This window comes from Nannobrachium achirus (assembly GCF_963921795.1).
Source record: "Nannobrachium achirus genome assembly, chromosome: 10".
NCBI classification, from domain to species: domain Eukaryota; kingdom Metazoa; phylum Chordata; class Actinopteri; order Myctophiformes; family Myctophidae; genus Nannobrachium; species Nannobrachium achirus.
The window spans coordinates 28,984,623-28,998,037 of NC_137819.1; the positions used below are offsets into that span (position 1 = coordinate 28,984,623).

At 42.6% G+C, this 13,415-nt stretch overlaps 1 protein-coding gene across 1 annotated transcript in view; it reads right to left on the reverse strand.

Moving 5' to 3' along the window:
• Positions 1–11,450, reverse strand: part of LOC308292938 (isocitrate dehydrogenase [NAD] subunit gamma, mitochondrial-like) — a gene marked incomplete at both ends in the record, with an annotated part of 65,876 nt that extends 54,426 nt beyond the window's left edge. Inside the window, one exon of the mRNA XM_080735363.1 lies at positions 10,249–11,450. Within this exon, the coding sequence (XP_080591489.1) occupies positions 10,249–11,450 (1,202 nt within the window). The remainder of the gene's footprint in view (positions 1–10,248) is intronic.
• Positions 11,451–13,415: the final 1,965 nt, after the last annotated feature.

Here is a 13,415-nt window from a genome sequence, read left to right on the forward strand (position 1 = left end):
ATGACAACATACCCAGTGGACCTATTACATGATTGTATGTGCACTGGAAGAGACACACACACACACACTGAAGGCTGCACAGAACACACCTACAGTATGAGGCACGTATTGTAGCCACATGGGATGGGAGAGGGATGCCATTCAGTTAAAGCCCATGTCTGATTGACAACTAGTTTGATGACACTGCGTCATTGTAAGCACTATAATTAGAGAGTGCCTCGTGGGTGTGGCGGAGATTTGCACTCCACTGAGCGCACATTTCTATTTAGAAAAATACGACTTAAAGTTATACCATGTAACTTTTTTTATAAAACAAATCTTAAAATTGTCCTAACTGTTAAATCGCTAGGGCGTCTAGGGCGGCCATATTTGTAGTCTCCCGTGTGTCTCTATACTCGGGTGCACGGTGAAGCATGGGTGAAGGAGTGCATCTCCGGAATGGCTGAACGCACAGGAACCAGGGACCCCTCAAAAGATAGATCTCGGCGAGGTGGAGGCAGACGCGGGGGTGTGAGAACCGAAAAACGGCCGAAAGACGCGGACGCGACCGAGGTTTGCTATAGAGCTACTGACCACAAGTTGAGCAACTTACACAGTATAACTTTAAGTGACTTAAAAAAATAAGAAAAAAAATAAGAAAAACATTCGATTTATAGTTTTCATGTGATGTCACAGCCCGATGGAAACGCCCACCTTGAGGGGAAAACAAAGCCTTCCATCCACCTGCGACAATAGGAGTTGCAGTCCCAGCGTGCGGCAGGTTTTGTGGCAGGCTCACACTTCACATCACGCCCCTCTGTATCTAATAAAAGGAGAGCCAGAAAATGAAGACAAATTGATCCCCTAAAATGTTTCATCATACAATTTTGCAGCAGCGAAGCCAAGAGAAACAGGTGTTACTCCCAAGCGATCCAAGAGGCTGTGCGTTTGTGAGCCGTGATAGTTGAGAGAGTGTGTGTGTGTGTGTGTGTGTGTGTGTGTGTGTGTGTGTGTGTGTGTGTGTGTGTGTGTTGAGAGAGAGAGAGAGAGAGAAATGTCCATGTCTCATAACACCATTATAATTGATGCAATTCATTGACCTATTGCAGCTTTTATCTCAGGTACCACATGTAAATATAGATATATTTGATCTTTGTTGTTTTTTCTTGCTTGATCCCCCACCCCATTATTCTACCCTTTCTTTCTTCTATGTAAAATAACAATACAATCGATGGGAACTATGCACAAAAACGAGTTTCACCCTCTTCTTTACGTCTGTAAACCTGTGATGTGACAATAAAGCTGATTCTGATTCTGACTTGTTGTGGGTTACTTGTCTAAAGGGTTGTAACACTGGGCAACATTATGGAAGGCGACATACACTGACTACATACTGTAGCCTTTCAAAATAAGTTACTGTTCTGTGTTGCAGGAATAGTTTTTGTTAGCAAATTGCATAATTGACTTACTCAGTTCCAAGGCCAACAGCTGTTATTAGCATAACTGTTGGCTGCTAGTCTGTCATGCTCCCATGCAGGACCCACAAAACACAAAGGACTTTATCAAGTCGGCTAATTAAGGAAAATAATATCAAATGAATTCAATATTCGTTTCGGGAAGTGTAACTTTTGTAATTAAACACATTTAATTTTTGATATAGCCTAATCGTTCACTGGTATATTTTTTCACATAACCAGTCATTCCAAAAGCCATGGGGAACCTCACTACTACTACTACTACCATTACTACTACATATCCTAATCCTTAGATGTTTGTGTTATTTGTTTGCTTTTTGTTTGTGGACTTAAATAGTGCACTTAACCTCTTTGACCTGCACGTAATACTTGCTACATTGCTCTGTATATTTGATTGTTATTCAGGAAACATTTTATAAATACTAGAATATAAGTTATGTCCATATTTGGCCAGGAGACAGATACATGGCAATGATAAGCCTGAGATAAGCCTACTTGTACTTAGTTGTTTTTTGTAGGCGTTGTGCACCAAAAAGTGCCGATCTACAAACTCACAACGCGCACTTGATGGGATATTGGCAGATGGGATATTTTAGGTGGGTGACAATGACATGTTACTAGTAGTGTTGCCCGATCCCGATCACGTGATCGGATCGGCCGCCGATATGGCCGTTTTTATAAGATCGGAGATCGGGGAAAAAAAATCGGGGAAAAAAAAAAATTTTTTTTTTTCTTTTTTTTTTTTCAAAAAAATATTTTCTGGGAGTACTGAAAGTTACAGGTAAGGTGAATGCGATATGAAATGTAAGCTTACCATAATCACAGTAATCCTTAATCATTTTCAATCATATTCAAGGGCTTTTGGAGAAATGAGACAGACAGAGCACTGCAGAGGGAAGGTGATTGTGTCAAACTCTGTGTACAGCTGGCAGCTGATGCCAATAAGTAGTAATTGGCCCCTTGCTAATGGATCAAAGGAAGGCAATTATGTCTCTCTGCACTGTCAACTAGCTCAGTGGTTCTCAACCTGTGGGTCGGGACCCCCAGGGGGGTCCTCAAATTATTTTGGGGGGGTCCCCAGATGATTAACTTAATGTGCAACATTGTTTTCTCTCTCAACAGTAAACAAATCAACATAAAGTTTAAGTGTATAGAGGGTATCTGCACATTTCGAAAGTGAAAAATTAAGGACTTTTTAATACCTCTAAAATGACAAATTAAACATTGGCCAAATTGTCAAATATTAAAGCCAGAAATTGTGAAAATAGCCGATCTACATGCTCACAACTCCTCGCGTTGCGAGGCGTTGTGAGCATGTAGATCTGCTATTTTCACAATAGAACCGTGTTATACAAAATATACTTCCTCAACTCTTCAGGGTCGGGGGTCCCCAGTTAAAATATGATTATTTTGGGGGTCACGGCCTGAAAAGGTTGAGAACCAAGTGATAGAATGAATAGAATTTGTTTTTCTTCTTAATGCCTTGCCAAAAGATCGGATCGGGAAAGTTCGGGATCGAATCGGAAGCAATAATATTTGATCGGTATCGGATCGGGAGCAAAAAAACCCTGATCGGGGCATCCCTAGTTACTAGTATGAATGGTTACATAATTACTTTTGTCATTTAGATCGGTTTTAGTACTGCTGTCTACCATGGGAAAACAGTCAACCTTGTCAGATATGCTCCCATTGCCAGTGTGAGACATTCAAAGTGATTCTCTCGTTTAAAATGGCTCAGTTAATATATTGTCACACCAGTCAACAGTGACAGCATGGAATAATAACACTGTAGTAACACTTCACATGTATCCGTCATGCTCAATTGCTCATTCATGTTTAATGTCCTATTCTATTTCATGTTTAATAAAATTAAGTATGTTCTACGCATGCTTTATTCTAGTTCAATCTCTGATATGCCATCTGATATACAAGCTATCACAAGTGAAAAGATGCAGTAGAAAGGGGGTTGGGGGGGGCCTGTGGGAAGGTTACAGCGAGGCATTTGAGCGTAAAGTGAGATTTTCCGTGGAAAAACAGAAACCTGGACCCTTTGTCTCTTCTCTGGTCTCCTAATGAATTGGTTTTAGCCTGTTTTGGAGCAAATTACCCTTCCCTCTCCCCCTAATTTTCCAATTTGCTGTGTCATTTATATCTAATTGAGGACTGCACTGGGCTGTATTACTCTCACAAATAGGGTGATATACTTTATTGAAGGTCTGCTTTATACAGAGGGGCTGGTTAACCGAACATCAATTGTGGTCTATACAAAAGCTGAGGATTTCTCTTGGAGGTTGGGGAGGATTGCAGAGAAGTTCTAATTATTTCTCAAAGGCAATCCTGGCCCCTGCTCATCTTGGTCACTTTCCTTTTTTTTATTCTTAGATTGACGTAATGAATGGGGTGAAAATTCACTTTATTTCAGCCTTCAGCCAAGCCACCCACCAAGTGTTTGCATCTCATATTTATCCGATCCAACCAAATAAGAAAAGCTTGTTTTCAGTGTACCCAGGCCAGGCCAGGTCCGTCATACTGTAGGTAGGTATGAATAAAGTTAACATGTCAGTTATATCAGTGTCCTCAACGTCAAACCTCACAGCACACAAGCAGCATTTGTGTGTGTGTGTGTGTGTGTGTGTGTGTGTGTGTGTGTGTGTGTGTGTGTGTGTGTGTGTGTGTGTGTGCATCTCTGTCTGTCTGTCTGTCTCGCAAACCGATCAGCACCAAAATGGATATGCACATCCACGCTGCCACAGAAGCACCTCCACTAATTTTTCTTTTCTTTCCATGAAGCACACATTTTGCGACCTGATTTCCATGGAATGTTTTACCAACAGACGATGTTCCTCCACCTTGCCCATTGTTAAGGTTGCCTAGGTGACAGAGAGGCCAGGCATCAAAATGCCATCAGGACCCTAACAGACACCAGATATACGTGTCCAGAATGCCTAATGTTGGGGCCCTGACACTTTTCTTTACCTTCACGTCCTCTAGTCTATCCATAACTGAAACACCTCAGTAGATCCAACAAAGCCTTTGGTGGCAATGCACCTCAGCGCACAGAACATCACACAAGTCACGACCCTCGGTTGGCTTGGGTCAAATCGAATGAGAGACAGTGGCAGACGGCGGTATGTGTGAATAAATCGATTAGAGGAGCACTTGACGGATGGGGTTTGTAGGGGAGCACGACACACCAGAGAACTAATTTGGCTGGGCGAAAATGCCTCCGTCAGGTTCATTCATCTTGGCAGAAAATTTGGCAATTTCCCCGGGTCTGGAGGCTCAATTAAGTAATGTTTCCAACAGTTTGGGGAGGCAAAAGCCATGTTGAGGGATACACTGCCTTCGCATGTCAGACACATGTGTTAATTATGACAGATTTTAGGAATACAACATGAGAGGGAGGTGGGGGTGTACAGAGGGAGGACGAGGGATTAAGGCGGGGAGAGTTGAGCCACGGAGATAAAGGATGGCTGGGGCGGAGTATGAGAGTGGAAAGAGGAGTAGGCGTGTGAGGGTGGGGACGGGACACTCAAACACTATCATTATTTTAAAAACACCCCTTGTGTAAAAGATAAACCAGCATATCATTGCGGAATGCTTGGCCACATTCCATGGTCACCTGCTACATGTCTAAGCCAGTATGTGTTCTGAGTCTCAGCCACCCACCGCCTGGGGTCCCGGTCCCTCATCCATAACGTCTGCACGGATGATTTATGTAGCGAGGTCGCTCTGTGACCTCAAAATCCACCCAATCCATACCGCACCTGTCACTGCACCATTGCCCGCTCGCTTACTGAAAACCAAGTCATCCGTGCAAAATGGCAATTTTCCACCCACCTAGAGAATTTCAAAAAAAGAGGATGCAATCCATTCGGCGGCAAAATAAGGGAAATGCGATGATAAGTAGAACAGGTGTGCGAGGGCTCAGTGTTTGCGCTAACGAGGGAGTTGAACTGCACGCACCACTGACCACAACATCTGTCGAGCTGGGGTTTGCAGAGTTGGGCTTTACCTCTGGTACGCAGTTTGCACAGCAAGAATCTGCAGATGATGGAGCACTTAATAGGGATACAAATGGAATGAACCAGGTCTGAGGTGGAGCAGTAGCAGTATACTGCCCATATGTTGGATACACAGTAAAATCTTCGGGGCAAGGACGTGCAAAGAATGTTAGAGAGGCAGGGGCTGACATTTCTAAAAGGGCCTTTTTGTGAGCTTGGAGCGGAGGTCGGATATTTTTGGTGCGTTATACCACTCATATGCAATTCTTTCTACGTAAGATGCTGCATTCAAGTTCAGGAGAGTTTGGACATGGCAATTCTCTTGAATGCCTTCAGGTATGGCATGAAAAGATGGCATTTGCATTTCTTTCACCATAGTAAAAACTGCATTCATGGTCTGGAGAGGGCACTTTTTACAGACGGGTAAAAGGGCAGGGGCTTGAGCCCCATTTAATGTCTATGTGTGCACGTGCCTGCTTCAGGGTTAATTTACGGTAACCCAAATGTAGACAAAATTGACCCATAATATTCCATTTGGTTACATTTGTACACTCTTACAAATGGATAAGTTTACACTGAGGATTTCACTGTGTAAGCAGTAGTGCCCATATGTTGGATAGATGTCGTGTGATGCAGGGGGGGGTCCGGCAGGAAAAGGAAAGAGCCATGCGTGTCTACCTGTGCCTAAGGTGATGCCCATAATGACCCCTAGCCCGTTCCCAGGAGGAGACCCCTAACGAGCTCATCACGCTTAACGAAGCCTAATGAGCCCCTAATTGGCAGCATTCAGATGTCCCTGAAGGTCAGAGTGCAGGCTCTCGTGCCAGCAGTGGAACGCGTTGGCACCTCCTGCCAACTCATAACGTCACATGACTCACCTCCGTCTCGCTGGGGAAACAAAGTCACAGAAGGACGTGGGCAACTTGGATAAGTGAGAACCATATAAAACTTTGTCACTTGCTTAACAAAGAAATGGGGGAAGAAAGTAGATCTCAAAACACATTGCACCACAAAGCTTTTAGATCTGCTATGTTTGAAAAATATATATAAAGTAATAATAATAAGCCAGTCATTGTCGTTGTCTCCTATAATGATGGTTATGCGTGAATTCAGGCTGTGGTCTAGAAGTCATGGAATACACAGGACCACAATGGAAACAAGCCCTTAGGACTTAGGGTTATTATCTTTGTATTATCTTTATTACATTGGCATTATCTTAGAATTGTACCTTTAGACTGGTACCTTTAGACTGTTAAAATCAATCAATCAAAAAATGGTTTGTTCGTATAGAAATAGGTTTGTGGTAACCAATAGGACCTATAACAACCTGCCATAAATAAATACTGTATTTAGATTTATTTCTGTACAGAATAAAGGTTAGGTTGACACTGGCGTGGACTTGACATTTTAATTGAGGTTTTACTTTGTTGGATACGACTTGAAGGCACCACCTGCGATTACTGAAAAGCTTTGATTTCAAAACACCCCCAAAACAACAACCCCCCCCCCCCCCCCTAAAGCCTGGCCACAGCAGATTGAATAATAACCCAAAAGTACATTGTGTTCTTGTTTCACTCTCGTAAGAATCAATTGCTTTCTTTGATAAGAGATTAACCAGCCATCATGGTGCATTGAGTGCAGTTCATTATTGTGCAGCAGCAGGGCAGCCCAAACTATGCACTATACAGTGTTATGCTGCCACCTACTGGCTGTAATGACAGTGAGTTATATACAAAGTTCCCAATGAACCCGTATGCAGTCCAATGGTGTTCTGCTTCCATTTTTTTTTTATTGTGCATATTTAATTAGATAATTTTCATATTCGAACAATAAAACAAATTAAAGTTTGATATTTCAGAAAGTATAAAACGTACAGGTCTATGTTGTCAAAAATGGTTCAGGTTTATGGCCTATAGCCCTAGGCCTTAACACACTTTCATCTCTCTCACTCACACTCACACTCACTCACTCACACACACACACACACACACACACACACACACACATTGAAAACCAGCTAAATGCAATAGACAGAATGATTAAAATAGACCAAAAATAAATACCGGTAAGATGTGGCTATGTCCCTCGGCTCTGAGTGACCCTCCCTACAAAATAAAGAGGTGACTCGCCACCTGCATGGAGCCATGGACCAACTATTAAAAATACTGCCTTTTGGGTTAATGGAATACACTTGAAGAACTAAAATGTTAAACTCACCTCTTGTCCAAGTTGGCGCTGTAAAACACCGGTTCACTCATCACTGGTTAGTGAACACAGGCACAGCTGTAAATGATATTACCGGTAATTAAAAGTGCCGCGAACCTGCAGTCTGCAGAGGAGTCTGGTCCTCAGGACTACTGTATTGCTCCGCCTCAAGCAGGCCCTAGGCCTAGTTATCAGGTAGAGTCCCTCCACTGGAGGAAGTAGTCCGTTCTTTCTTGTTTACCACACAGTTCACATAAGTATTAGAACTTATGTGAACATATATGTGTGTAGTTTGTATTGTTTGTTATTATTATTAACAACATGAAGCAATTTAACAAATGATTGTACGTTTTTGGTCAAAAGAATAGGCTAACACAAAAAGCCTGAAGGCTTATTATTTCCATAGTGGTCCTATTCATATCATGAGTTATCATGGGGATAAATAAAATACAGTTAAAAAGTTCTGTTTAAAATCACGACCACTCTGTAAAGGACTTAGTGACCCTGACCGTATGAGACAGTATGTCCATATATGGGCATTACAAGATACGGCCTAGCTTAATATTGATGACATCATGGATCTCCATATATGGGCATAAAAAGGGACAAGGACAGAATGGATAGCACTTCTCAAATAGGCAGAGGACTGTCAGATACAGAGTTTGCAATATGTGACTTGCCTCAAGGCAACCACGCTTGTAATTTCCAATTGCATCTTTCTAGTTTCACGTGTAAAGTAACTAAGTAAATTTACTTAAGTAGCCTACTGCACTCAAGTACAATTTTGAGGTATTTGTAGGCTACTTTACTTGAGAATTTCCAATACTTTTACTTCTACTCCACTACATTTATTTGAACACTTTAGTTACTAGTTAAATTGATTATATTATAAAACATACATTAATACACTTAAGCCCTATGTTAGGCCTATACCTAGGCTATTTGAAAATAGCCGATCTACAAGCCCACGTGTTGCGCCGCAATGAGTTTGTGCGCTTGTAGATCTGTCATTTTCAAACAAGTAAAAATACTTTTACTTTTGGTACTTTAAGTACATTTTGATTGAAATACTTTCGTACTTTTACTCTCAAGTACATTTTGAATTCCAGACTTTTACTTGTAGCGAAACTGTATTTCTGTATTACAGTATTGATACTTTTACTTGAGTAAAAGATTTGAGTACTTTTTCCACCACTACCGTTATGCCCGGGAGACACAGTTTTCGTGAATTTACATCAGAAGATAGACTAGACCGGTGCAGGTTGGGCACACACCGGCCTATACTTGAGAACAATGCAAGTCAGAAACGATGCAAGCTGAGAATGCATGCCCCACCGACAATACCGCTTGTACCCATCTGTGTTGCTTTCATGCCCATATAAGGAGATGTCTGTATGTATTTGTCTGTCTGTCTTTGGAGAGACAGCCGCTGACCGCCGCGTCCACGTCTGTCCTTGTCCTTGACCCATATATGGAGATCCCCTGATGTCAGTGTCAATTCTTGAGTGAAGGACACATTCACTCAAATAGGCCTACTAGACAAGATAGATATCACCTCTATTAGGCTAGTCTTTTCAAGAGTGCTAGACTAAGATCACAACAATAAACTGCAGCCAGGAGAGGAGGTGGTATAGACAACAGCTATGTGTTAGGCTATCTTTGAATGTGTTTGTATATACAAACTAGACCAGGTCAACCTGGTTGTGCCAGACCCCGGTTCTGCCAACCCCCTGTCTGTCATCATCATTTATGACATCATGCCTTTTGTAGGCATGTCATCATCATGTCATCATCATATATACCCTTTATATAGAAAACCCGGACAGACAGACCGACATTTGCTTATGTAGGCCTACCCATTTCATGGGTCTGGCAAAAACTACTACTACATTTTGGGTTCTGAAAACACACACAAAGTAGGGTATAGTATGTACAGTAGAAAATGTACACATCTCTCCTTAGAAGGACTTTCGATTCAGCTCAAGACAGCAGTAATATAAATGGTAAATCAGAATTCATTTCCCAGAGGAATCCACTGGGAAACAGGTTTTTCAAAAATCTCAAAAAGTATTAAGTTTTGTGAAGAGAAAAGTACAAGCAATAATAATTGCGTTAAGCCAAACAAGTTGAAGTTTGAACAAAATGTCTAGCTCAAATGTGGAAGTAGTAGGATGCCAAAAAAGTGGCGGAATAAATATAAATTGAGGACAACTAGTGTGTGCTCACTAAAGCGTGCCCACGATTAAGTGGTAGTAGTTTTGACATAACAACTTCATTGGACATGTGAGGGCCAAGAATGGCAGAGGCACATTTTGGTCCCAGTCTGGGCCTGCCTAGTGGTGCTGTCCTCTGTTGCTGATAGCCACTGTTAACTGCCGCGGGTAGAAGTGGTCTCGAACCGGCCATAGATGTCCAGTTCGTCTGGGGGGGAGGCATGTTCACTTCACTTCTGGTTTTTGCTTTGCCATCCGTCAAGGTGTGTACCGCTTGCCACGTGCCCCTGATGTCGCTGCTGTTGAATTGGTGTTCCATCTTTGTAGTGAAGACCTCCTTGGTCCCCTGAGGTCCACAAATGCCAGGGCCACCTTTTGGTCACCCCTGTCTTCGGCATCTCGCTGGCCGTTTGGCTTATCGTCTTCTTGATGGACTGGACCACCTCTGACGTGGTGGCCTTCCCCCCAATGTCTGCAGTGTGTAACCTGGTTTCATTCATGGTGGCGAGGACTGCATTTCGGATAACATTGGCATAGTCATAAAGCTTGAGGTGGTCCAGCATCATGCAGCTGGCCAACAGCATGGCAGTGGGATTAGCGATGTTTCTGTTTGCAACACTCTTCCCAGTGCTCCTTGTGGCCGTTTCAAAGACAGCGTAGTCGTGTCCGTAGTTGGCCCCCGGCACCAACCCAGGCCCTCCCACTAAGCCGGCACACACATTGCTGACCACGTTCCCATACAGATTAGGCATCAGCATAACATCAAACTGCTCTGGCTTGGACACCAGCTGCATGGTCGTGTTGTCCACTATCATGTCGTTAAATGTGATGTCTGGGTAACCAGCAGCCACCTCCCTGCAGCACTGCAGGAACAAACCATCACCAAGCTTCATGATGTTGGCCTTGTGGATGGCAGTCACCCTGCGGCGACCCTTCTCCCTGGCCAATCGGAAAGCGTAGTCAGCAATCCTAAGGGACTTAGTGCGGGTGATGATCTTAAGACTCTCCACTACCCCTGGCACAATCTCATGCTCCAGATTACTGTACTCTCCCTCTGTGTTTTCCCTGATGACCATGATGTCAATGTTCTTGTGACGGGTCTGGACACCGGGGAAGGACTGGCAGTGCATCACATACGCATACAAGTCCAGGCTGGTGCGGAGGAGATTGTTCCTGGCTTTCACTGAAGGCGGCATGATGTGATTTGTATCCAAGTTTCCTTTAAGAGCAACTCGATTACGGCGGATGGCATCGATGGCATCACTAATGTCATCCTCGGGTGACGAGGAAGAGTTGACATTCACCACCTCAAAGTCTACTGGAACACCAACGAACCGGAAAACTTCACTGACGTGATTAAACAACTCTGGACCAATTCCATCTCCAGGGATGAGTGTGACTGTATGTCTGCCTCCATGTTTAATCGGAGGGGTAATACTTTCTCTAGCGTCTGTCGCCTTCTCTCTATGATTCACGAAAGTTGTTCCCAATACTTTAACCGTATTTCCCAGTGATGCACTCCAAAGAGGCTTAATTACTTTGGACAATGAGAGTGTAACATTGGACACAGCCATCATTATAAAATACTAGGCTAAGAGTAGAGTAACGCTGCTTGCATATATACTCAAGGAGTAATGGCACCCTTTATATAGTGCTAGGATGTGTCCTTGTGACATCTCACTGATGTCACAGTAAGTCAGTTATGTCCATATATGGAGTTCTACATTAGACTGGTGTCAGCACTAGATGTCTTTGCCGACTCCATATATGAAGCTAAAGATAGTCTTGATCCAAATACGGACTTTATGGGGTCAGACCATAGAGTTATAAGAAGTATAGAGAGGACATACAGAATCTGAGCCGGGACAATACCGGATGTAGAGCCCTGCGCAAACCTTCAAAACATTAAGAATAGAAACAACAAACAACAGCACTACAACAATCTGCAGCCCATGTTTCGAGGTGAATCCTACCTGACTAGGTCAGACCTAGATAAGTTAGTAAAATGTGTTGGGTAGCTTCATATATGGAGTACCAATATTCAGTGGGTAACTATGGCTAACTATCCAGTAGCCCACCTGGTGAACCAGAGCCCCTCGTTGTCCCAGATTCGATTCCAGGCCAGGGTAGCAACTAGCAATGTCGATGTGTGTCCCTGAGCAAGACTCTTAACCCCTAATCTGCCCTTAATGTCAACCAGTTCAAAGTTAATTAACTTTAATGTCCAATATATGAGCTGAGTATAAACAACACAGTATTAACAAGGCTTAAGCCTTATTTATACTCTGTTCATTGCCAAAATGAACTGATCTGCAAGCTATTAGTAGTGCCACTAATTTTCCAGATGGTTCAGTCATGCAGTCATTGTCCTCAGTCTATTTCTGATCATTCCTGGATACTGATCTCCCCACGCTTGTGTTTGAAAGGGAGAGAGCGATTCTGAGTTCATTGTCAACATTAGGAAACACAGTCTGGAAACTGTTGCTTTCTATAGTAAGAGCTGCTCTCAGGAGAGAACCCCTGACATGTTCTGGCTAGGGATGGGACGATATGAACATTTCATGTCACGATTATCGTGACCAAAGAAATTGCGTTTTACGATATCCCCAACATCCATTATCCTGGGGCGGAACATTTGCCAAAAGATTTCAGATCTACAAGCTCACAACATGTCACGTTGAGACGCATTGTGAGCTTGCACTTCAGCTATTTTTTGGGCAAGATATTTGGTAAAGAGTGAAACAATATGGGTTAGGGTTATATGCAGCTCAGCAAATAAAAGGTGAATTGATCCCAGTGCATGACGGAGGATAATTTCGTGATAAATTTAAATCTCCACGATACGATTATTGTGAGTATTTTTTTATTACGATAAACAATAATAAAGATTATTGTCCCATCCCTAGTTCTGGCCAATTGTGGACAGCAACAAAGGACATTTACATGAACATCTTAGATTGGCTATTTTCGTAACTTTTTCACTTTTATAATGTTTACTTAAAATATTGTTTTTTTTATTATAAACGATAATAACTGTCACTCCCTCCAGTCATGAACGACACCGTAGTTCTGCATACTGATCGTTTTATTCAAGCGCTCTCACAGCTCAAACAAACCAAGGACAAACGTACCTTCCTCCCGCATCGCCACTTCAAGTGGGGGGAAGTGCAACCACTAACGGGTTCGAGTCCCAGCCAGACTATAGATAGATACCTTTATTATCCCAAGGGGGAAATACCTTTATTATCCCAAGGGGGAAATTCAGTTGTCCAGTTGTAGCATAGAAGTATACAGTATTTACAAGGTTACAGAGAAGTAAGACAAAAGATAGATAAGAGTAAAAGAAAAAGGGCAGTACAGTACCAATAAAGAAAAGGTGCATATATATATATATATACAGTAAGGGGTTCCATGCATAACCATTTCCGGTACAAATAAATGCTTCTTATAACTTATACATATGATATGGGCATAAACATATGAAAATAAAGCAAAATAGGAAATTAACTCTATCAACGCTTTGAACGTTCACGTTCGCC